The sequence below is a fragment of the Rhineura floridana genome, chromosome 3 (assembly GCF_030035675.1).
Source record: "Rhineura floridana isolate rRhiFlo1 chromosome 3, rRhiFlo1.hap2, whole genome shotgun sequence".
NCBI lineage: Eukaryota > Metazoa > Chordata > Lepidosauria > Squamata > Rhineuridae > Rhineura > Rhineura floridana.
In genome coordinates this window covers 209358452-209384257 of record NC_084482.1, presented here as the reverse complement: position 1 = coordinate 209384257, position 25806 = coordinate 209358452, and the positions used below count along the sequence as shown (strand labels likewise).

The following is a 25806-nucleotide window of genomic DNA, read 5'->3' as shown; positions in this document are numbered from 1 at the left end:
GACATTGAACTTGTCAAGGATTGTCAGTACCTTGGCACCATCATTAACCAAAATGGAGACAATAGTCAAGAAATCAGAAGAAGGCTAGGACTGGGGAGGGCATCTGTGAGAGAACTAGAAAAGGTCCTCAAATGTAAAGATGTATCACTGAACACTAAAGTCAGGACAATTCAGACCATGGTGTTTCCGATCTCTATGTATGGATGTGAAAGTTGGACAGTGAAAAAAGCAGATAAGAGAAAAATCAACGCATTTGAAATGTGGTGTTGGGGAAGAGTTTTGCGGATACCATGGACTGCGAAAAAGACAAATAATTGGGTGTTAGAACAAATTAAAACAGAACTATCACTAGAAGCTAAAAGGATGAAACTGAGGTTATCATACTTTGGACACATCATGAGAAGACATGATTCATTAGAAAAGATAATAATGCTTGGAAAAACAGAAGGAAGTAGAAAAAGAGGAAGGCCAAACAAGAGATGGATTGATTCCATAAAGGAAGCCACAGACTTGAACTTACAAGATCTGAACAGGGTGGATCATGACAGATGCTCTTGGAGGTCACTGATTTATAGGGTCGCCATAAGTCATAGTTGACTTGGAGGCACATAACAACAACAGTGCAGTACGACAATGGAAACCATGACCTAGGGAGGTTGTGGACTGTCCAACACTAGAGGCATCCAAGAGGCAGCCAGGCAGCCACCTGTCCGGGATGCCTGAACTTGGATTCCTGCCTTGAGCAGGGGTTGGACCGGATAGCCTTAGAGGCCCCTCCCAACTCTATGATTCCATGATGCAGAATTAAGGTGCCAGGTGTATCTCTGCGAGGAGAGAATGCCACAGCTTAGGGGCAGCACAGAGAATGCCCTTTCCCACAACACCCTGCTTCTAATGAGGTTGGTGGAATGACCAAGAAGGGCCCTCTCTGCTTAACACCCCGGGAAGAAGGTGGTCTTTCAAATATTTGGGGCCTAAGGCATTTAGGGGTCTAATCACTTAAGGTGAGCACCTTGGATTGGGCCTGGAAATGGACTAGCAACCAGTTTTAAAACGGGTTATGTGAGTTGTAAATGGATTCTCAGTTAGTAATCTGGCTACTGCATTTTCAACCAGCTGAACCTTTCCAGGTCTTGTTGGGCTTCAGTTCCCATCAGTCCCAGCCACCATGGTCAGTGATCAGGGTTCATGCGCTGGCGGGGGTGAGGAGGAATGTCGTGCAGGTACATCTGGAGGGCTGCCTGTGAGCTACACAGATATTTCCTTCACAGATCTTAAAAACACTCAGGCTCAGTCTGTAATAGTTGCAGAGAGAGCTGAGTAGCCTTCAGTTCGAATCTCACCTGTGCCATGAAATCCTGATTGGGAGGTTGTTGACAGGGGTGGGGTGAGGTTCCCCTGTATTTACAAGGCAGCAATGCTGTCTACTGAGCAAGGAGGAGGTGAGAGGAGCACCTCTGCATTCGTGAAACGGCCTGGGGACTTGCAGCCAAGTACAACAGGCTGTAGCATGTTGTCATGTGCCTTCAGGTCGATTACCTGGCCTTTGGTTCTTTCACATCATTTATATACCGCTTGAATGGAAAGGCCTTTAAGCGGTTTACAAATCATTAAAGCTACCAGTAAAACAGCGATGCATTCTACTATTCCCGTTTGCACGCTGTCATGCCTGGGACAGAAACCAAAGGTGCGAGGTCTCAGGAGGCCCAACATTCCCCTCCGAGAGCGCCCATTCGCGGAGTTCGCCTAAGAAGAGGGATGGATGGATGGTGGAGCCGCTCTGCTGCTCTGCCTCCCAACCTCTTTGGTCCCTCTTCAGTTTCTGCCCCCTTCCCTTTCTGCATCGCCATCTTCGTTTGGGAACCTGAAGTGTCGCGGAGTCTGCAGCAGGCCAGGAGAGGCCAAAACTCCCACCTGCGTGCTGACCACGTCTCCTGCTTGGGCTCCAGTTGGGAGAGAAATGCAGAGAGAAAATCCCGTTGTCAGACATTGGGTTAAAATGAACCGAACTCGATTCCTAGAGAGGAAAGGGATTTGGGGAGGGGGCAGTCTCCTCCAGAGCAAGAGTCCCTCCCTCCGAATCCCCTCCCTGCCGGGCTTCAAGCTTCTCTATCCCAGGCGCAGCATCCATCAGTGGCTCCTCCTGAAACCTGTTGAGGTTCCCCCCTGCTTCGTGCATTTGGCTCAAGGGTGTCCAAGGGCCACACGAGGAGGCTGGGCTGATCCACCAGGAATCCGCCACAACAACCAAACCGGGGAACGGAGCTTTTTTCTCCCTTCCACTCTGCAAAGCTGGGAGGCAACTTGGACATGGAGGCGAGGACTCAAGGTCGGTCTGCAACGCTGCCTTGGTCGATGGAAGTCAGTCGTCAATTGTATTTTGATTAGAACTCATCCCCCCCCCGGTTAGTCAATCACTTTCCAGGACTCCTGCCTGACACGCTTGTGCACGTGTAGACATGAAGGGGGATCTTTTCAGACTAAATAGAAAGCACTACGCGTAGGCGGCAATCTTTTAATCAAAAGAAACTATCCAACTGAAAATTATCATATCGGATTTAAGGGAAAGTAAAACCAAATAGATCAATGGGAGTCAAGGAAACCCCAGCCGGGCAGGGGCGGAGTTGCAGTAGATCAATGCAACTACCACTCCATCCACAGTCCCGTTGCTCACCCAGGCTGGGATGTGGGTGGGAGACTCCGGTGAGGGGAGGCAAAAGCCTACTGTGGGCAGTGCCAGCCTTGACCTGGGATAGCCATTGTCCTAATGCCGTCGTCAGGAGTGCATCTCCTGGGTCCTTTGCAGGCTAAGTACCACATTGCAGTGTTTTCCATGGGGCGACTTTCTGCTGGGGATAATTCTGCCCAGTCACACTTTTGGCAGATCAGGGGTTTGCATTGCAGCCTAAAGCATTAAATGCAAGAAGGCATTGACAGGGTTAAAACGGACCCTTAAAACCATAGATTATAACCTTTAGAGTTAGTGGTGGGTGTATATAAGTTTGGAAGGCAACTGGATGGAGATATGGTGTGATTTTCTTTGGCTGATGAGGAGTAGCATAGTGGCAAGTTCAGAAGTGCAGGGTCCCTTCATAATAGTCACAGCCCCATCCCCTCACAGTCATAACCCCTTCTAAGATTATAGAATAATCTGGCCAGTCTTGAATCCTGCTTTCTGCTTCTCTATCACTGTCACCATTTGACTGTCCTTTATCACTGTCAGAGATTTTGCCCATTACTGAATCCAGTATCTGCACCTTTATCTCCTGCTGCTACCAAACTACTTGATGATGTAGATGGGATGCTACCATCAGGATTCACTCTCTCTTCTTCTGCAATTACTCTCCATTACTTGGTTTTTTGAAGTAGGAACTAACAGGCTTTTCGCTCTGATTGGCTCCAATCAGCAGGAAAGGACAAGGAAGCAAGTTAGCAGACTCATCTCAGTGGCTAACACACTCCCCTTTCATTCTGTTTGGCTCATAGGATGCTGGAGACATAGGGACCCTGCTGGGACCTGGCTCCCAGAAAAGTAAGGGGTCTAAGACCCCCTGAGACCCTGGACGACTACACCCTACCGATGAGTCTGTGTAATAGGATATTGACAGAGAAAGGAAGGGGAAGAACAAGACACAGTCCTAGTCCAATCAGTGAATTGCTTAGTCGGGCAGGTATATTGCAAATGGGTGGTGTGAAAGTAATATGTGTATCTCAGCAATCAATAGAATCTCCATATACAGAAGCAGTGTACCAGGTCCCAGATTATATAAAGGACAGGTCCTTTATATAATTAAATACATAATTAAGACAAAAGACATAATTAAAAATATGACAAATCAAAGGGAAAAATAAGTCCCTTTCAGGAATGTAAGTATGCATGTGTGGATTCAATGCATTAATACACATTCTACAAGTGAGACAATGCATCAGCTAAGATCCTTCTACCTGCGTGACAGCCTTTATTTAAATCAAGTTCACTTTGGTATAGTGGACAACAGTCCTATTACTGATGTGTGACAATAATAAAAATCCGGCAAATCTTCTAGAAGATAGCTCGATGGAGACGTGATGCGCTTTTTTCAGTCTAATGAGAAAACAGTTCTGGGCCAATTAGTGAAATATTGGTTCAGGTATATTGCAGGTGGGCAGTGTGAGAGGAACATGGGTACTTGTGCAATCAATAGAACCTCCATCTATAGACTTCCGGGAAGGGTGACTTCGCTTGTGCCTGCTTTTGAGACGGGCTCCCGCCTCAAAAGAAGCTTATTCAGATATAAATCAGTCAGAACATTTTTTATTTTGACTGATGAAATTTCTTCCGGGCAGGGAGAAATGTAGAGATCAACCTCAAAAGCCTGTTTTTGTTGGGAGGACTGGATTTCATTAATTTATGAGAAAAGGTCCAGCCAGCAATGCCGGACGGACTTCCGAACAAGCTCTATCTGATTAATGCGATACGTTTATCTTTTCTTCAAAGAGAAAACAGACTAACAGGCAAGCACCCTTCTTTCTATTATTTTTTTTACTTGGTCTAAATTGTTGCAGCAAAAAGAGATTTGTCAAATGAATCAGCTTTAAAGAGCTTCTGGGTGAGCTATAACTCTTCTCTGTTATTCACGAAATTAACAGCTTATCTCTGTTTCTATTGCAAAAAGCTGTCCTGGAAGTGCATTCTAAAGATATAAACAGAAGAGGGATTTCTATTCCGAGGAACATTATATTGTCTGGGACTATTCTCTTTTTGGTCTATTTTATTTTGACGAATCTGCTTCTTCACGACGACGCTAACTGTTTTGATGCTGGAAACTAAATTTGTTTTGTATTCTTGAACATAGAGAGATAAGGCAGGCTGCTCTGTTTATACTGTGATGTCATCAAGCCTGGAATATTAACCCAATTGTTGCTGAAATAAGAAGTGGTTCTTCTTTATTTTTGTTTTGTTTTGTTTTCGCGGTTTTAAAAATGGCAATCAAGAAAGTGGCTGAGAATCTGGAAGTAATTATGTTTCAGAAAATAATGGATGAGATTGAGATAACGAAACAAACCCTGCAACAGGGCAGTAAGGAGCTGAAAATTGAACTGAGCAAAATGACGCAGGAGCTTAAAGAAATAGGGGATCCTGTGAGAGAGGAAAATGAGATCAGAGATGAGAAAAGAAAAAATAAAGGGAAGATACAAGCCCTGGAGGTTGGAACAAATGTGGAATTGGAAAAAGATCTGGAGTTTATGGATATTAGAAATAAAATCTACTGTTTGGAATTTAACGTTATCTCTGAAGAAATTAATGAAGATATTAGAGATAAAGTTATCAATGGCTTGGATAATCTTCTGGACTGGAATGACGTGATGGAGCTTGATATAGAGAAAATCTATGGAATTAACTGCAGCCATGTGACAATGGAAAAACTCTCAAGAGATGAGCCAGTGCATTTTGTAAAAAAGAAGAACAGAGATATGACTTTACAACAATATTTCAGCAACTTATTCAGAATTGATGGCAAGAAAATATTTGGGATAGAGGAAATTCCCATCAGACTCTTATTATATGACTATGGCTATGACAGCAAGATTATTATGGAATACTGATAATGGAAGATTGGACACTGAAATTACTGGACTTAACAGGACTATTGAAGATGGAAGATGGAATTAATAGAGATAATGGAATAATGGCTATTGAAATTATTGGACCTAACAGATTTTGATGAGATGGATTAATCGATATGTTTATTTGGACTATGGTTATGACAATAAGATTATTATTATTATTAACGAGATGGATTAATCGACATGTTTATTTGGAGAAAAATTGATAGATATATTTCTTAAAGAATTGAAACCTCTCTTTGACTTTTTGTGGAAAGAATAAAGTAATGTTTATGAGATTTGATGATTAATTAAGATAACTACTGGAGGAAAGTGATTTTATAATATAATTTAAGAGACAGGATTGTTATATATTGTAGACCTATAACTGATTTGATCTGCGACAAATGGGAAGTCAACATTTTATTTTTTTGTTTAATCATTTTTGTTTTGTTTTGTTTTTTGTCTTTGAATGTTTTATGATTTTGTTTTGTATGTTTTATGAAAATTTGAATAAAAATTATTGTAAAAAAAAAAAAGAACCTCCATCTATAGAAGCAGTGTAGCAGATCACAGATGCAGGGAAGAAGTGCTTTATATGACATGATTTAAAATAAGACAAAACTAAAGAAAAAACATGTAGGTCTTCTGCATATGTGGATTCATCAGATTAATAAAACATCTGCAAGTGAAACAATGCATCAGCTAAGATTCCTTTAGCTGAGAGACAGCCTTAATTTAAACCAAGTTCAATTTGGTGTAGTGGAAGATCAAGAGAGGAACTCTGCAGAAAAGGGTAGGAATGCTGTGGGACAGACAGACAGGACAGATGCTGCATCTTCTGATCCTCCACAAGGCTGAAGCCAGTAAATCCTTTTCTAATTTCTCTTTGCACACCGTCTTTCACCAGTCTTTTCTTCTGGGAGAAGATGTGGTGGCTAGCCAGACTCATCCACAGTTCTTCAGGGATTTTTTTTCTGTCCTGACAGTGTAAATAGAACAATGTCTTGGCTTTGCAGGACTTTGTAGCACCTCCAGTCAGGACAACTTTTGTGACGTATGGGGGTAGAAATCAAAAACTCGGTCCCTGTTGGAGGCTTCGATGGAGCACAGATCAAAAATGGAAGAGGGAGACTCAGCTGTCCCTGAAGCAGGAAGGGCCCCCGATACCATCGAGACTGGCAGCAGTAGGGAAATCTGGGAAAGAACTATGCAGAAGATCCTGAGTGAGAAAGACGCCCTTAGCTTAGATGTCCGGCGCCAGCATTTCAGGCGTTTCCGCTACCAGGAGACCAAGGGACCGCGAGCGATTTGCAGTAGACTTCACCACCTTTGCTACAAGTGGCTGAAGCCAGAGCAACTCAGAAAGGCTCAGATCCTGGATCTGGTGATCCTGGAGCAGTTTCTGGCTGTCCTTCCACCGGAGTTGGAGAGCTGGGTGAGGGAATGTGGAGCAGAGACCAGTTCCCAGGCCGTGACCCTTGCTGAAGGCTTCCTTCTGAGCCAGGAAGAGGAAAGGAAGCAGACAAAGAAGCAGGTGAGAGGGTTTCATCTAGATCATGGTTATCCAACATGGTGCCCTGATGATGGTGCTGAACTAAAACTCACACCATCCCAGCAACATTGGGGGAGAGGTGGAACAGGTTGGCTACCCCAGATCTCAGTTGTTCAAAGGGGCTCAGTCTCCATCTGTGTTAGAATTGCTTTTAATACGTTTTCTGTAATAATATGTTTTTAACCCTTTTTTAAAAAAGATGTTTTTAAAGCTTTTTAAAAAATGTTTCTGTTGTTTTGTCTGAATTTATTTTAAAGTCTTTTTATGATGTTTTAAAGTGGCGGGATATAAACCAAACAAACAAACAAATAAATGTGAAGGTTTGCCAAAATTAGGTACTCGTTTTCCAACTTTTTCTGGGAATCATCCAACCTGGGACGTCCTGTGCCTCTGTTTTCTGATTCCTTTTCTAACCCTCTACTCATCTTCAATCCTTATTGCTGTTTCAGGTAAAGGGTCTGTTTGCAGAACTGAGCACTGATTTCCCTGAGGCAGAAAGGACTCCATCGGACACCAGACAGAGGCTGCTGCCGGGTAAGGATTAATGGGGTGTATCTCAATTTGGTCTCTGTTGACTTTGAAGGAAATCCATGGGCTCCTCAAACTTGTGAGGAAAGACAGAACTCAGAAATAGGAACATAGGAAGCGGCCTTGTACCAAGCCAGAGCAATGGTCTATCTAGCTCAGTACGATCTACACTGACTGGCAGCAGCCCTCCAGGATTTCAGGCAGGGGCTCTTGTCCTGACCTACTTTTTTCTAGATGTTGTAAATGTTTTTAAATGTGTTTAGATGGTTTTTATTGTTTTTCAATGGGTTTGTTTCCAAACCTTCAAAATTCATTTTTATTGCATTGTAACCTGTAATGTTTTCACATTTTAATGTTTGCTGGTCTGGGCATGCAGGTGAACAAATACCTACACACATCCCACAATGGGGGTGGAAACACTAATTGAGGGAAGGGTGTCGAGAACGCCGATGTGCACTCCCTGCAAAGTCCATGCCCGCTCACATGTACGGATAGGAGCGATATAGCTGCCACTTCAACTCTGCATGAAGCATGCAGGTGTGAACCGTAGAAGCACTCCGAGAGGAAAAAAAGAGCCCTGTGTGTTTCAAACACTTAGTGTGGACACAGTCTCTGTCAAACAGACCTCTTCTGGACCGGATAGGTACCCTGCTTGCAGGCAAAGGTGTCGTTTTTACAATCCAAGTAGTGGAATTTCCTCGGGCAGCTAAGAAAATGTGAGCAAGGTTCCAAAAATCGTAATGGGTGGGATGTATATTTGTTGTTTTATTTTAAACAGGTCATTGTAGAGAGGTAATATGTGATTTATAATGTGGGGGGGAGCATTATATTCCTGTTTCCCTCTGTATAGCCATCTGTCTGCTGAATATGGCAAAAGCTAATAGCTTCCCACCTTCTTTGTCTTTCACAGGCAGTGGAAAGATGCCGGCAAGATCTACTCAGCTACCTGTTCTTTCCGGTGGAGTAGAAGGAACTGTTGTGGAACCAGATCAGGCAGGACGGGGGGGGGGGGGAACGGGACATTTTCAGTCTGAGGGCCACATTCTCATCTAGGCCACCTTCCACGGGTCACATAACAATGGTGGTTTGGGCCAGATCCCAAAGTGGGTGAAGTATGTTAGATTGCAAAATGGGTGAAGTATGTTAGGGTCTTCACACACTCGCACCCCCCCATCTCTATTCCCAGTCCAGGCAACCAAAATGGATGATCAGAGTTGAAGGGTGCGTTCCAGCTAGGCAAACACAGCCTGGGTGCCTCTGTCCCCTGCCCACTTCCCTGGGCCTAAACAACTCTTTCTCCTTGAGAATGCCACATAAGAAGAATGTTATTAAATTCTGAGAATAATAATGAAACTAGTCTTTTCAACGTAGCTAGTAGATAATCTGAGAGCCAGTGTAGCATAGTGGTTAGTGTTGGACTACGACCTGGGAGACCACGGTTCGAATCCCCACACAGCCATGAAGCCCACTGGGTGACCTTGGGCCAGTCACTGACTCTCAGCCTCAGAGGAAGGCAATGGTAAACCTCCTCTGAATACCGCTTACCATGAAAACCCTATTCATATGGTTGGAATCCACTTGAAGGCTGTCCATTTCCATTTTCAGTAGATAATCTTCATGTTATCTATGTGGAAGAAACTGTTTTCTTTCTTTCAGGTTCCAGTGTCCTTTGAGGATGTGGCTGTGTATTTCACGGACGAGGAGTGGGCCCTGCTGGAGCCTGAGCAGAGGGCTCTGCATAGGGAAGTCATGGAGGAGAATTTGGGGATTGTGGCCTCTCTTGGTAAGGCTCCCTGTTGGATCATAATGTGTGTTTCAAAGTGCAGTATTTCATTACGTGACAAATTCCAATATTCTGATGGAGCTGAAAAGTGCCACCCCTACAGCATCTGGAATTTTTACCCCCTGCAATTAACCTTAAAAGAACAGCTATTTACTGTACTCCCTATGAATACACATCCTTCAGTTTTGCCCTTCTACAAAATGATCTCTATTGGGCAGGCCTTTTGAAATGTAAGTTTCAGAGTTGCTAGGCAGGTGGAACTAGTATTATTTCAGAGGAGGGCAGCAAGGATGATCAGGGACTGGAAACAAAGCCCTATGAAGAGAGACTGAAAGAACTGGGCATGTTTAGCCTGGAGAAGACTGAGGGGAGACATGATAGCATTCTTCAAGTAGATGAAAGGTTGTCACACAGAGGAGGGCCAGGATGTCTTCTCGATCATCCCAGAGCGCAGGACATGGAATAATGGGCCCAAGTTGCAAGAAGCCAGATTTCGACTGAACATCAGGAAAAACCTCCTAACTGTTAGAGCCATACGACAATGGAACCAATGACCTAGAGAGGTAGTGGGCTCTCTGACACTGGAGGACTTCAAGAGGCAGCTGGACAGCCATCTGTCGGGGATGCTTAGGTTGGGTTCCTGCATTGATTAGGGGGATGGATTTGATGGCCTTATAGGCCCCTTCCAACTCTAGTATTATATGATTCTGACTGACATCCAAGATGGGCCAAACAACAATCCACCTGAGAAAAGAGGCTGGTTCTTACAGGCCTCAAATTCCATAAAGAGGTGAGGCTCCACCCTCAGCATCCTGGAGGCATCTGATTAGGAATCCAGTGATCATAGTTCTGATGCAGCCTTCCATTTTTTCTACTGTTCCCTCGGTAACAAAATTCCTTATATGTTGACATTTGGATTAACTTGTATGTAATGGAAATTATCCTGGGTTTCTCACTAAAACCCTCATGTGGTAAGGCAGCATAGCTAACCTTTTGGCTTCTGAGATAATTTCACCAGATTATATATTTTGGGCCTTGAACACAAGCTCACACCTTCCGTCTTTGTTTAGATGGAGGCAGGGTGGGAGCGAGATGATGTAAGAGCAGCCTGCTGGATCAGGCCAGTGGCCCATTTAGTCCAGTGTCCTGTTCTCAGAGTGTCCAACCAGGGTCCTTGGAAATAGGGCTCAGAAACTCCCTCATACAGCTGGTTGTGGAAGGAGGATCTTATGCCCTTGTGAATGTGATCCTTTTTTGGGGAGTGGGGGTGGGGAGTATGCTAACAGGGTAGGCAAAGTACTGCCCTCCACAAGTTGTTGGATTCCAACTTCCATCATCTCTGGCTATTGTCCATCCTGGGGAGGGCGGCAGGTGGGAGTGGGAGTCTAACTCACAGTTTCCAGATGGCAAGGCATTAAACCAGCCTTTCCCAACCAGTGTGCCTCCAGATGTTGCTGGACTACAATTCCCATCTTTCCTGACCATTAGCAATGCTGGCTGAGGCTGATGGGAGTTGTGGTCCAACAACATCTGGAGGCACACTGGTTGGGAAAGGCTGTTAAACTTTTTTTAAAAAATTCAATATTGCATTTTTAGACTGTTGTAAGGCGCCCTGAGACTTTAAGGTGAAGGGTGGTTAATAAATGGAAATAAGAATATAATAATCCCACTGTTATAGTAAGGAAGGGTTGGCCAGCAAACCTCCACTCCCTTATGCCATTTGGTGAGTCTGTCATTTAACAAAAATCTAAAGTGGGAGCAGAATCCCTCGTATAGGCCTTGTGAATCTCCTAATCAATAGTGCAAGATAAAGCTGAACATTCATTTTCAAAATATTCCTAAAGGTCAGACCACATCCACTTTTTGAAATATCACGATTCAAAAATGAAAAAGTCAACAAAATTAGACAGCTGCAGTTCTTCAGCTCTTAACATTTGGCTTTGTGATTGGTTTTGATGAGGCAGTGTCTAGAGTTTTGGACTAGGTCCTGGGAGAGCAGCAATCGCATTCCTGCTCAACCATGAAGATCCCTAGGTGACCTTGGGGCAGTCACCATCTCTCAGCCTAGCCTACCTCACAGGGCTGTTGTGAGGATGAAAGTATGCCATCCTGAGCTTCTTCAAGGAAAGGTGGGAGATAACGTAAGTAAATAAATAAATTAAAGGCAATTATCTGGCATTTCTCATTAGTCTTTTCTTCCCCATGGTCTATAGGTAACCTCCATTTTGGTTTCTAATACAGTTCAAAAGATTCTGCAGGATTTTTTTTATTTTGGACTCTAGGAAGAGAATACCAAAGCTTCCCTCTTTCTTTATATTTCTTCGGAGAGGTGAGGTGGAGGGAGAGGTCCCGGAAAATAGGGCCCAGAAACTCCCTCATAGAGATCTTCAGCACTTTCCTCTATTTCAGCAGTTCAAATCCCCTTCCTCCATACTAGTAGGATTTACAGGGTTCATCTTTTTTTTAATTGATTAAAGCACTTAAATCCCAATTTTTCCATTGAACAAATGTCCACAATGGAGCAAAATAATGGTTAGACATCTATACGAAATGTTAAAACTACAACATAATAAAAACAATTTTTTAATAAAAAGGAGGAAACATTAAAAGCTGCAATAAATACAAATACTGGCTGGAGCCATTGTAGAATCCCACATGCCTGATCAAAAAGCCTTGCCGTAGCCATTGGCCCGTTTAGCCTAGTGTATTCTGTTCTGATTAGCAGCATCTTCCCAAGGTCACACGCCCAGCACACCTAAAAGCTCCTTTCAAGGTGCTTTAACTGCTGAAGATGGGGATTAGCCTTGGGACCTGCATGCAAGTGACTTGCTGTGCCATTGAAGGGAATACCTGTGGTTGCTTTATTTACCTGTACAACCTTGTAGCCTAGGCTGAAAGAGAATGATTGGCTCAGGACCACCAAATTAGGTTCACCTCTGACTGGAGCTGAACCCAGATCTCCATGGTTCACGTCCAACAGTCTATAGGACTCCAGTTGTCAGTGAATGCCAGACAACAGAGACTGTTAAACCTGGGGTAAGACTAGTCTGCCATCTAAGTCCTTTTAGTTCATCCTTTATCACAAGTGCTGAAGATTGTTTAAAGATTTGAGGCTTCCTTCTCAGGTTCTTACCAGTTTCTCTCTTTGTTGCAGAAGGTGACAAATGGGAAACCAAGAACAAGGGAGAATTATGCGGGAAAGAGACACAGGAAAGAGACAGATCTAAAAAGAGGGAAGAGCAGAGAATGAAAACTGAAGCAGAAGATAAGAGGAATAAATTCTCCACTTCTCAGGGCAGTGACTGCCATGAAATTGCAGTCCGAGAAAAACCAGATCAAAGAAAAAAAAGAAGTAAATGTTTTGGTTGTTGGAAAAGTCTCAATTCTAAAAGGAAATGCAGCACCCACTGCAAACACAAAGGGGAGAAATCACATAAATGCATAGAATGTGGAAAGAACTCCATCTGTAAGAACAAACTCACTTGCCACCAAAGAATTCATACACGTGAGAAACCATATAAATGCATGGACTGTGGAAAGAACTTTCATCAGAAGAAACATCTCAGTAATCATCAAAGAATTCACATTGGGGAGAAACCATATAAATGCTTGGAATGTGGAAAGAGCTTCATCAGTCGGAACGGACTCATTTCCATCAAAGAATTCATTCAGGGGAGAAACCATATAAATGCTTGGAATGTGGAAAGAGCTTCACTAGATATTCCTCTCTCACTTTGCATCAAATAATTCATACTGGGGAGAAATTGTATAACTGTTTGGAATGTGGAAAGAGCTTCAGGCAGAAGATATCTCTCACTTCCCATCAAAGAATCCATACAGGTGAAAAGCCATATAAATGTTTGGAATGTGGAAAGAGCTTCAGTCAGAGCTCCACTCTCACTTACCATCAAAGAATTCATATGGGGGAGAAACCGCATAAATGCTTAGAATGTGGAAAGGGCTTCATCAGCAAGGGAGGTCTCACTTACCATCAAATAATTCACACTGGGAAGAAACCATATAAATGTTTGGTGTGTGGAAAGAGTTTCCCGTACATTTCTAATCTTACTACCCATCAAAGAATTCATACTGGGGACAAAACATATAAATGTTTGGAGTGTGGAAAGAGCTTCAGTCAGAGCTCAAACCTCACTTCCCATCGAAGAATTCATACAGGAGAGAAACCATATAAATGCTTGGAATCTGGAAGGGACTTCCGCTGCAAGAAAACTTTCACTAGCCATCAAAGAATTCACACTGGGGAAAAACCATATAAATGCTTGGAATGTGGAAAGAACTTCAGAGACAATTCTACGCTTTCTTCCCACAAAAGAATTCACACTGGGGAGAAACCACATAAATGCTTTGAATGTGGAAAAAGCTTCAGAGACAGTTCTAGCTTCTCTTCCCACAAAAGAATTCATACTGGGGAGAAACCATATAAATGCTTAGAATGTGGAAAGAGCTTGAGCTGCAAGAAAAGTTTCATTTCACATCAGAGAATCCACATAAGAGAGAAGCTGTTAAATAATGCTTGAATTGTTGAGAGAGTTTCAGAAGAAACACATATTCCGTCATTCAAGAATTCTTAAAGAGGGAAAACCATATTAAAGTGCTAAGTATAGAAAACCTGTCTGCCAGGTGAGAGATGGGGCAACTTGATTGATGGTTGTTCTTGACACAGTATTGATTTGAGAACCAGTTGATGGAAACCTCAGGAGGGGAGAGTGCTCTTGCACCCAGGTCCTCCTTTCGGGCTTCTTCTGGCTGGCCTGATCCAGCAGGCCATTCTTATGTTCTTTTTTGCATTCCTAGTGTATATCCAATGTGATTTATTTGTATTTTGTGATTTTTCTATTTTAATATTCTTTTGATTCCTTTGTTCCATTTATTACACTTTCATTGTGTTTTTTTATTAGGAAGTGTAGTTTTTATATGTACATGTTTTGCAGTTATTATGAGATTGAGCTCAACTTGATTGTTGGAAAAGCAGCATAGAAATATTAAGTCCCAAAAAGCAGTGGTAAGTAGATGCAGCTCACTTCTAATCAAATATAATCAGTATAAAGGGCTTTGGAAATATTTATTTCAAATGCGTCAGCAGAAGATTAGTGAATGTATTTTAGTTTATGAAAGAGGTAAGAATAATACTGCCAAAGAGAAATCAATAGCACTTTATACATATATGGATCTTGAGAAAGGGAGAAATATAAGGAACAGTATATATTAGTAAAATGTTATGTTAGGGTTTATTTCTAGGCCACCTTTTGGTCAAAAAGGCCCCCAAGGTGGCTTACACACAAATAGAAAAACACAAATACAAAATACAAATAAAAACAATACGATTTACAAAAATTCAAGCCAACAAAATCCTAACATTCCTAAAAAGCAACAACAGCTAAAAACCAAAAGCATTCATCTTCCTGGTAAAGGACAGTCGCCAGAAAAATGTCACTAAGAGCAGGGGTGAGGGAGGCAAGGCAGGTGGAAAAGCTTGCCCCTTGGTGGTCCCAGCACAGTCTCACCCCAGCAGCAGCACCTCCCAGTCTGCAACTCCTCCTTATAAGGTTCAGGCAGAGGAGTGGGGCAAAGCAGGTGGAAAAACTTGCCCCTTGATGGTCCCAGCAGTCTTACCCCAGCAGCAGTACAAAATAAAATAAAATACAATCGTCACATGGGGAAAATAAAGAGTGAAAAACTATATTAAAACATTTGCTAAAGTGACTATTGCATCAAAAAGCTTCCATAGGAAGGTGCAGATCATTTCTGACGAATGAATTCACAGAGGGGAGAATCAATATAAATGCTTGTGCAAGTGAAGTCCTTTATGTACTCCAATGGGCAAAAAGTGATGGCCAAACATGACCCATGAGGCTAAAACTTACCAAAACTGTCTACAGAGCCTTTTGGTTTAAAAGAACATTACTAGCAATCCAGAATTCCAGAGGGCAGGCCCTGGTGGTTTTAGATGCATGTCCGTAGGAATCAGTCTGGTGTCCCAGATTTTTTGTTGTTGTTAATTAAATTTCTATCCCACCTTTCCTCCCAGAAGAAGCCTAGGGACAAAACACTAAAATAGTTTTAAAACATCTTAAAAACAGCTTTTTAAAAAAATCTTTAAAAACATCTTAAAAAGCAGCTCCAACACAGATGCAGACTGGGATAAGGTCTCTACTTAAAAGGCTTGTTGAAAGAGGAAGATGATCTTTTAGGTATCTTGAATATGGCTTTGTACACAAAATCCAGCAGAGGTTCATAAAAATCTAAACAGAAAACTAGTCCAGGTAAAGGAAAATGTTTAAAATAAAATAGAGTTAGCAATAGTAAGGAAACATTTAAAAGTAGCAAGAAGAAAGGATAGCAATTGTGGAATTGGATGGCTTTGTTTTGTATCTTATACAAACAGATCAGATTGTCCAATTGTGAACTTGTGTAATACTGTGTAATTTTACTGTGTAATGTTGGGGAAGATCTTAGAAGGAATACCCCCCATACATTTTGCTGTATTAAAGAACCTCTAAATGAGGGGAAAGCTATGGCATGTGACAGCCAGTATGGCATGTTGTACACAAGTATTGTTCAATTGTTAATTTTGACTTTTTAAAATGTAACCTATTAGAATTCTTTGAGAGTGTCAACAAGCATATAGATAGAGGTGATCCAGTGGACATAGTGTACTTAGACTTTCAAAAAGCATTTGACAAGGTACCTCACCAAAGACGTCTGAGGAAGCTTAGCAGTCATGGAATAAGAGGAGAGGTCCTCTTGTGGATAAGGAATTGGTTAAGAAGCAGAAAGCAGAGAGTAGGAATAAACAGACAGTTCTCCCAAAGGAGGGCTGTAGAAAGTGGAGTCCCTCAAGGATCGGTACTGGGACCTGTACTTTTCAACTTGTTCATTAATGACCTAGAATTAGGAGTGAGCAGTGAAGTGGCCAAGTTTGCTGACGATACTAAATTGTTCAGGGTTGTTAAAACAAAAAGGGATTGCAAAGAGCTCCAAAAAGACCTCTCCAAACTGAGTGAATGGGTGGAAAAATGGCAAATGCAATTCAATATAAACAAGTGTAAAATTATGCATATTGGAGCAAAAAATCTTAATTTCACATATACGCTTATGGAGTCTGAACTGGTGGTGACCTACCAGGAGAGAGACCTCAGGGTTGTAGTGGACAGCATGATGAAAATGTCAACCCAGTGTGCGGCAGCTGTGAAAAAGGCAAATTCCATGCTAGCGATAATTAGGAAAGGTATTGAAAATAAAACAGCCGATATTATAATGCTGTTGTATAAATCTATGGTGCAGCCGCATTTGGAATACTGTGTACAGTTCTGGTCGCCTCATCTCAAAAAGGATATTATAGAGTTGGAAAAGGTTCAGAAGAGGGCAACCAGAATGATCAAGGGGATGGAGCGACTCCCTTACGAGGAAAGGTTGCACCATTTGGGGCTTTTTAGTTTAGAGAAAAGGCGGGTCAGAGGAGACATGATAGAAGTGTATAAAATTATGCATGGCATTGAGAAAGTGGATAGAGAAAAGTTTTTCTCCCTCTCTCATAATACTAGAACTCGTGGACATTCAAAGAAGCTGAATGTTGGAAGATTCAGGACAGACAAAAGGAAGTACTTCTTTACTCAGCGCATAGTTAAACTATGGAATTTGCTCCCACAAGATGTAGTAATGGCCACCAGCTCGGATGGCTTTAAAAGAAGATTAGACAAATTCATGGAGGGCAGGGCTATCAACGGCTACTAGCCATGATGGCTGTGCTCTGCCACCCTAGTCAGAGGCAGCATGCTTCTGAAGACCAGTTGCCGGAAGTCTCAGGAGGGGAGAGTGTTCTTGCACTCGGGTCCTGCTTGCGGGCTTCCCCCAGGCACCTGGTTGGCCACTGTGAGAACAGGATGCTGGACTAGATGGGCTACTGGCCTGATCCAGCAGGCTCTTATGTTCTTGTAGCTCCTTGACTATCTGAATAGTATATATGTATATGTATGCCTGTATATATAAAATTAGAATAAAATAATATAAATGTAAATAAAATATATCTGTCTATAAACACTGTATAATAAAATGTTTATAAAATAAGAGTAAAATAATGAAATCTGAGTCTCATCTGGAAATAAGCAAAAATCAAATCAGAGAATTGTATATATCACAACTGTTTTATAAGACAAAACCTAGCTCCAGGTTTAGAGGACCATGGTGACCAACAGCTTCAAAACTGAAGAAGGAAAACATTCAAGACAAGACATCCCTTCTCTCCAAGAAAAGGTAAACATAGGCATCTAGTTAGCCACCGTGGGAACAGCATGCTGGACTAGTTGGGACATTGGCCTGATCCAGCAGGATTTTCTTATATTCTTAGGTGTGTACTATCTACCAACTTCCTCCTAACATTTGACTAGGGTTGCCAGGTATCCGGTTTTTGCCCAGAGACTCTGGATTTTTTGGGTGCTCTCTGGGTCTCTGGGTGACTCACCTTAATTTCCAGACTCTGAGCTTTCAATAAAAAAAAATTAAGTTTCTAGGTGGTCTGGTTCCTGAGATATACACCAAAATGTCACACACACCCAGCAACTTCACTTAAATGAGCTCGTAGCTGGCTGCTCCAATCCCTCCCTTTCAGGTTTGTAGCCAATAAGTGAAGTCAGGGTTGTGATTGACAAGGCAGTAATTAGAGCCCTTTGCAACTCAGAAAACTCCCTCCCCCCCTGCTTTTCTAAAAATCATCAGTTGAGTAAGTATATAGCTTTCAGTCTTTTTCTCTCTTGTGTGCAGGAGTCAAACAAGTTTAAATTTTCCTGGGCTGTTGGAAGAGGGCACTGTTTTGAACAGAGCTTGGAAAAGTTACTTTTTTGAACTACAACTCCCATCAGCCCCAGCCAGCATGGCCACTGGATTGGGCTGATGGGCGTTGTAGTTCAAAAAAGTAACTTTTCCAAGCTCTGGTTTGAAAACCTTCCCAATATGAAGCTTTAATCTAGTACTTGCTTTTCTGGGAGTAAAGCTGCAATGCTAATCCCACATACCCGGAGTAAACCCCATTGAATTCAATAGGATTTACTTTTGAGTAGACATGGTTAGGATTGTGCTGTAAATTGATGGGACTTTTGAGTGACCATAGCAAAGAATTGTGCTTATGTTGTAAATCTTTCTCTGCCTCTCCAATCCTATTTTTTAAAGCAATTGTGGACTGCCTTCAAGTTGATCCCGATTTATGGATACCCCATGAATAGGGTTTTCATGGTAAGGGGTATTCAGAGGGGTTTCCCATTGCCTCCCTCTCAGGCTAGTCCTCCCCAGCTGGCTAGGGCCTGCTCAGCTTGCCACAGCTGCACAAACCAGATCCTTCCTTGTCCGCAACGGCCAGCTGGGGGGCAACTGGGCTCCTTGGGACTATGCAGCTTGCCCATGGCTGCACAGGTGGCAGGGCATGTAACCCCTGAGCCACTCCCTGTGGGGGTATCTTTAGCTGGCCCTTGACACCCAGGACACACGAGTGGGGATTTGAACTCACAGACTCTGGCCTCCCAGCCAGGCTCTCCTCCCCACTGTGCTAAGGACGCAGAAACAAACACCTGTAATATAAAAATAGAAATAGATTGAAACCTAATTGGTTGACCCAACAGCACCTCCACTGACCAACAGATGAGTGTGTATAGTGATAAATTGTACATTTGTTAAATTTTGAATCTTCCATCAGAAATAATAACAATAATAAAAGTCCGAGGGAATAAGCGAAAATCAAACTGAGAAAATTGTAAGTATCTAACTTGTCTGTGAGGCACAGCCCAGCCCCAAAGGTCTGGATTAGAGGGAAAAGGTGACAAAGCCTCTTCAAAGGCAGTTTGTCAAAGGTGCTGCGAGGTGTCAGGAGGGCCAAAACTCCCCTCAGAGGGCGACAATTCCCGGAGTTCGCTCCGCTGCTCTGCTCCCAAACCTCTTTGGTCCCTCTTCAGTTTCTGCCCCCTTCCCGCCTCCTCTCTTGGCTCCAGCTGGGAGAGAAATGCAGAGAGAGGGGATCCCATTCTTTGGCATTCTACGGGTTAAAACCCGTAAAAATGTCGCTGAGTCTCCAGCAGGCCAGGAGAGGCCAAAGCTCCCACTTGCGTGCTGCGCGTGTCTCCTCTTTGGGCTTCTGCTGGCAGATAAATGCAGAGAGAGAGAGAGAGAGAGAGAGTGAGTCCCAGTGTTTAGCATTCTTAGGGTTAAAACCAAGTAAATTTGAATCCTAGAGAGGCAGAGGATTTGGGGAGGAGGAAGAGGCGGCCTCCTCCGGAGCAAGAGCCCCTCCCTGTCTGTTTTCTGACTTGTGGGGAGAAGGAGCCTGTCTTTCCCAGGCGCTGCCCCTCCTGAAACCCGGTGAGTTCCCCCTCCCCATTTTGTGCATTTGGCTCAAGGGGTGCCCTATGGACGCAGGGGGAGGGTGCGGAGGAGGCCTGTTGGGCTGACCCACAACCAAACCGGGGAGCTTCTTTTTGGCTTCCTCTCTGCGAAGCCAGGAGGCCGCTTTGACATGGGAGGCGAGGATTCAAGGCTGGTCTGGCAACGCTGCGTCGATCACTGGAAACGAGTCGTCAACGGTATTTTGATTAGAATCCATGCCCCCGTTAATCGGGCAGTTCCCAGGGCTCCTTGGCTGACACGCGTGTGCGCATTCAGACAGGGCGAGAAGGATCTTTGCTGACTGACCAGAAACCCCTACGGGAATCTGGCAATCATATAATCAGAAAAAGCCAACATGCCAGGCCTCGAACATACCATGTTAAAGGGAATTTATAACGAAATAGATGAAAGGAGCCAAGAAAGCCCCAGCCGGCAGGGTCCGACTTGCAGCGGAACCAGCATCCCATCCACAGACCCCTTGCTCTCACCGGATGGGGGAGGGGACGAGGGCAGGCAAAAGCTGTTCTGGGTTATGGTTGCCTTGACCTGGAATAGCCATCGGGCATGATGAATGCCATCAAGTATCAGAAGTGGGGCAGGCTAGGGGGATCCCCTGGATCCTGTGTAGGCTCAGACCATTCCCTGGAGCGCCCCATTGCCGTGTTTTCCTTGGGGCCACTAGCTGCTGGGGTTGTACCCATCCACACTTTTGGCTAATAGGGTTTGGATTGCAGCCTAAGGCATTACATGCTAGAAGGCTATGACAGGATTAAAGCAGATCTTAAACACCATAGATGGTGACAGCTTCCTATTAGTGATAAATGATGATAATGGTGGAAGGCAGCTGGATGGAGATGTGGTGTGGTTTTCTCTGGTTAATAAGTCTGTATAAGAGGATGTGGACAAAGGAAGGAAGGGGAAGAAAATGATAGACAAGGCTTTGGTCTGATTAGTGAAATATTGGGGCAGGCACATTGCAAATGGGTGGTGTGAGAATAATACGAGTAGCTGTGCAAGCAATAGAACCTCCCTAGATAGAAGCAGTAAACCAGATCACAGATGCAGGGAAGAAGTCCTTTATATGACTTAATTAAAAATATGAGAAATTGAAGGGAAAAATAGTTTTCTTCAGGAATGCGTGTCTTATGCATATGTGGCTTTATTGGATTAATAAACCATCTGCAAGTGAGACAATGCATCAGCTAAGAGTCCTCTTGCTGAGGGACAACCTTAATTTAAGCCCGGTTCAATCTGCTGTAGTGGAAGGCCAAGAGAGGAACTGTGCGCGGAAGGGTAGAAATGGTAAGATCAGATACTGCATCTTCTGATCATCCACCAGGTTGAAGGCTTTAAATCCCTTACCTCCCCCAACTCCATTTCTTACTTCTCTTTGAGTATCATTTTTCATCAGTGTTTTCTTCTGGGAAAAGACCTGGTTGCTAGCCACACTCATCCACCCTTGCTCAGGGAACGTTTTCTTGTCCTGCCAGTGTAAACAGAATAGTTTTTTGCCTTTGAAGGGCTTCGTAGCACCTCCAATTAGGACAATCTTTGCCTTGAGATATAAACTGACCAAGACAAAACAATTCTTTCTGCCATGTTGCAGGCTTTGGTGGAACACAGTTTGAAGATGGAAGAGGGAGACTCAGCTGCCCCTGAAGAAGGAAGAGGCCCCGATACCATCAAAACTTGGGGCAGTGGGGAATTCTGGGAAAGGGTTGTGCAGAAGATGCTGGGTGAAGAGAACATCCTCAGCTCAGATCTGCAGTGCCAGCAATTCAGGCATTTCTGCAACCAGGAGGCTGAGGAACCCCGAGAGGTTTGCAGCAGGATCCATAATGTCTGTCATGAGTGGCTGAAGCCAGAGCGGCACACAAAGGCTCAGATCCTGGACTTGGTGATCCTGGAGCAGTTTTTGACTGTTCTTCCATCAGAGATGGAGAGCTGGGTGAGGGAATGTGGAGCAGAGACCAGTTCTCAGGCGGTGGCCCTGGCGGAAGGCTTCCTCCTGAGTCAGGCAGAGGACAAGAAGCGGGAAGAGCAAAAGGTGAGAGCACTTGATCTAGATCATGGATATCCAATGTGGTGCCCTCCAAGCTCCCATCATTCCAGCAACATCAGGAAAGGCAAGTTCACTACCCCTGATCTGGATCATACATAATAGCGCAGAATGAGAGGGACCATATGCCAAAATTATTTTTTCTTTTTTCATCTTCCTCGGGCTATCATCCAAGCTGGGTTATCCAATACCCCTAAGGTTTTTGCCTCCCTCATTCTATTTCTAATTCTATGCCTTTGATGTCTTCAATCCTTACTGCTGTTTCAGGTGAAGGGTCTGTTTGCAGAATTGGGCACTGATTTCCCTGAGGCAGAGAGGACTCCATCGGACACCAAACGGAGGCTGCTGGGTAAGGATTAATGGGGCGTATCTCAATTTGTATATCTCTCTGTTGACTTCGAAAGAAATCTATGGGCTCCTTAATCTTTTGTGGGAAGACACTTCTCTCCACTCTTTTCTGGAGCTCAGAATGGGAACACAGGAAGCTGCCTTAAGCAAAGTCAGTTGAAGGGTCCAGGACTGTCGGCATTGACTGTCTGTGGCTTTCCAGGATTTCAGTCAAGGTCCTCTCCCAGTCCTACCTACTTCTGTGTGTGTGTTATATGCCGTCAAGTCGATTATGACTTATGGTGACCCTATGAATCAGTGAGCTCCAAGAGCATCTGTCATAAACCACCCTGTTCCGATCTTGTAAGTTCAGATCTGTGGCTTCCTTTATGGAATCAATCCATCTCTTGTTTGGCCTTCCTCTTTTTCTACTCCCTTCTGTTTTTCCCAGCGTTATTATCTTTTCTAGTGAATCATGTCTTCTCATTATATGTCCAAAGTATGATAACCTCAGTTTCATCATTTTAGCTTCTAGTGACAGTTCTGGTTTAATTTGTTCTAACACCCAATTATTTGTCTTTTTCGCAGTCCATGGTATGCACAAAGCTCTCCTCCAACACCACATTTCAAAGGAGTCGATCTTTCTCTTATCCGCTTTTTTCACTGTCCAACTTTCACATCCACACATAGAGATCGGGAATACCATGATCTGAATGATGCTGACTTTGGTGTTCAGTGATGCATCTTTGCATTTGAGGACCTTTTCTAGTTCTCTCATAGCTGCCCTCCCCAGTCCTAGCCTTCTTCTGATTTATTGAGTATTCTCCATTTTGGTTAATGACTGTGCCAAGGTATTGATAATCTTTGACAAGTTCAATGTCATTTTATTATACTTTAAACTATATTGTTTTAACCGTTTAGTGTTTGTTGCTCCTTTGGGAGGAAGGAGAGGAGAGAGATTTAATAAAGAAATAAAGTAAAATCTACCGATTTGAGCTCTTGGCCAGATATCAAATAAATAAAGTAAAATCTACCAATTTGAGCTCTTGGCCAGATATCAAATAAATAAAATAAAATCTACCGATTTGAGCTCTTGGCCAGATATCAGTGCTGTCCTGTGGATTAAGTTGTGTAGTGCCGGGGATTGAACCTGAGTCCTTAGCTATGGCCTAAGGGGGGCAGTTCAAGCTTCTGCTTTACTGGTGAGCTGGTGGTGGTGCAGAGCATAACATACACACACACGTAATTTTTTGACCCACTGTTTTGTATCAGAATATTTATATGTCAGAAACACAGTTTTTTAAAAATAAATTGCCTGTACACACAGATAAACAATACCTGTGCACATCCCACAATGGGGGTCGAAACGATAATTGAGAGGAGGCAGTCGAGAACACTGATGTGCACTCCTTGCAAAGTCCACACCCACTCACATATACGGGTAGAGTTATATAGCTGCCACTTCAACTTTCTATGAAGTATGCAGATGTGGACCTCTGCAAAGTGATGTCAAGAGAGGCACTCGGGAGAAACATACACACACACACAAAAAAAACCATGTGTTTCAGACTCTTAATGTGTACACGTTCTCTGTCAAACAGATCCTTCCTGGATCAGATATGTACCCTTCTTGCAGGCAAAGGTGTCTTCATTACCATCCAAGCAGCAAAGCTTCCTCTTGTAGCTAAGAATATGTGAGCCAGGTTCCATGTATTTTTGTTCTGTTGTATGTTAAACATCATTATTGCTCATTTTACAGAGGTAAAGTGTGATTTTTGTTGCGGGGTGGATCACTATTTTTCTCATACGGCAAGATGATTACCAGGAAGTTTGGAAACAAAGCCCTGTGAAGAGAGACTAAAAGAACTGGGCATGTTCAGCCTTGGGAAGAGAAGACTGAGGGGAGATATGATAGCACTCTTCTAGTACTTGGAAGGTTGTCATACAGAGGAAAGTCAGGATTGCTTCTCGATCATCCCAGAGTGCAGGACGTGGAATAATGGGCTCAAGTTACAGGAAGCCAGATTTCGACTGAACATCAGGAAAAACCTCCTAAGCGGTGTGACAGCATTGAGCAGGGGGCTGTACTCTGTGGCCTTGTAGGCCCTTTCAAACTCTGCTATGATTCTGTGATTATTTTGTGGTGGTCTGTGCAGCCTGTAGGTTTAAAAATAACACTTTACTCATTCACTCAACAGGTACGTTTCCTTCTAATGACTATGTGTACTTTGACCTGCATCACTTAACCTCTGAGGCAAGCATGTCATAATGGCTTCTGAACAACTTTGTCTCTTACAGGAGATGGAAAGATGCTGGCAAGTCCTACTCAGGCACCAACTCATTCCGGTGCAGTAGAAGGAGCTGCTTCGGAACCGGATCAGGTAGGGCAGGGATGGGGAATCGTTTTCAGACTTGAGACATTCTCATCTAGGCAGTCTTCAAGGGGCCATGTGGCACTGATGGGTAAGGCCAGATATGCAAGTGGGTGAGGTATGTTAGGGTCTTCACACACTCACACACAGCCCTCTCTATCTGCCATCCAGGCAGCCGAGAGAAGCATGATGAGGGTTCAAGGGTATCTTCCAGCCAACCTGAGTGCCTCTGTCCCCTGCTGACTTCCCTGGACGTAAAGAATTCTGTTTCCTTGAGAATGCCACTCAAGGAGGTTTGGTTAAATTCTTTGAATAATGATCCATGTCACCTTAACTAGTCTTTTGGATGTAGGATTTAGATAATCTTTTTATGAGGAGAAAATTTCTTCCACCCCCCCAGAGTCCAGTGTCCTTTGAGGATGTATTTGTGCATTTCACGGAAGAAGAGTGGGACCTGCTGGATCCTGACCAGAGAGCTCTGCATAGGGAAGTCATGGAGGAGAATTATGGGATTGTGGCCTCTCTCGGTAAGACCCCCTCTTGGATCATAATATCTGTTTTGAAATTCTAATATTTGTATAAGTGTTAAACCCAATGGGAAGCCTGCAAACAGGTCCTGAGTGCGACAGCACTCTCCTATCCTGTGTTTTCCAGCAACTGGTATTTGGAAGCATAGAACCTCCTGACAATGGAGGAAAGGCACAGCTATTGTGGCTAGTAGCTGTTGATAGCCTTTTCTTCCATGACTTTGTCCAATCCTCTTTTAAAGCCAACCAAGTTGGTGGCCTCCTTGCCTCTTGTGGGAGCAAATTTCATATTTGACCATGCACTGTGTGAAGGTCTTTTTTTTTTTTTTTACTGTGCTAAATGAGAGATTTTGCCCTCCCTCTTAGGATTTGTTGTTAAATGGACATTTGGAATATAGTGGTTTTTAAACAAGATAAACAGTGGTAGACTAGAAGATGGAGACTGTTCTCTTTGTTTGTCTTTTTTCCCTGGAGGTGGGGTCAGGGAGGGGTCCTGGAAAATGGGGCTCAGAAACCCCCTCCTAGAGCTGGAGAGACCCAATTATGGAAGGAGAATCATCCTGCTTTGTGGCACCGTATTAAAATGCAGAAGAACGTTATAGGCCTAGAGTAGCCTTGGGTAGCCAATGTGGCATATTTCAGAGGCTCTGTGTGTGTGTGTGTGTGTGTGTGTGTGTCCA

The 25806-nt window shown here is 43.5% G+C and overlaps 1 protein-coding gene and 1 pseudogene across 1 annotated transcript in view; both read left to right on the top strand.

Moving 5' to 3' along the window:
* Positions 1 to 6386: 6386 nt before the first annotated feature.
* On the top strand, positions 6387 to 14348 carry LOC133381419 (zinc finger protein 436-like; annotated as a pseudogene).
* Positions 14349 to 19467: 5119 nt separating this feature from the next.
* Positions 19468 to 25806, top strand: part of LOC133378918 (zinc finger protein 91-like) — a 32446-nt gene continuing 26107 nt past the window's right edge. The window contains exons 1-5 of the mRNA XM_061613530.1: positions 19468 to 19817; positions 21448 to 21888; positions 22168 to 22249; positions 24526 to 24608; positions 25000 to 25126. Coding sequence (XP_061469514.1) covers positions 21472 to 21888; positions 22168 to 22249; positions 24526 to 24608; positions 25000 to 25126 — 709 coding nt within the window. The 5' untranslated portion in view covers positions 19468 to 19817; positions 21448 to 21471. The remainder of the gene's footprint in view (positions 19818 to 21447; positions 21889 to 22167; positions 22250 to 24525; positions 24609 to 24999; positions 25127 to 25806) is intronic.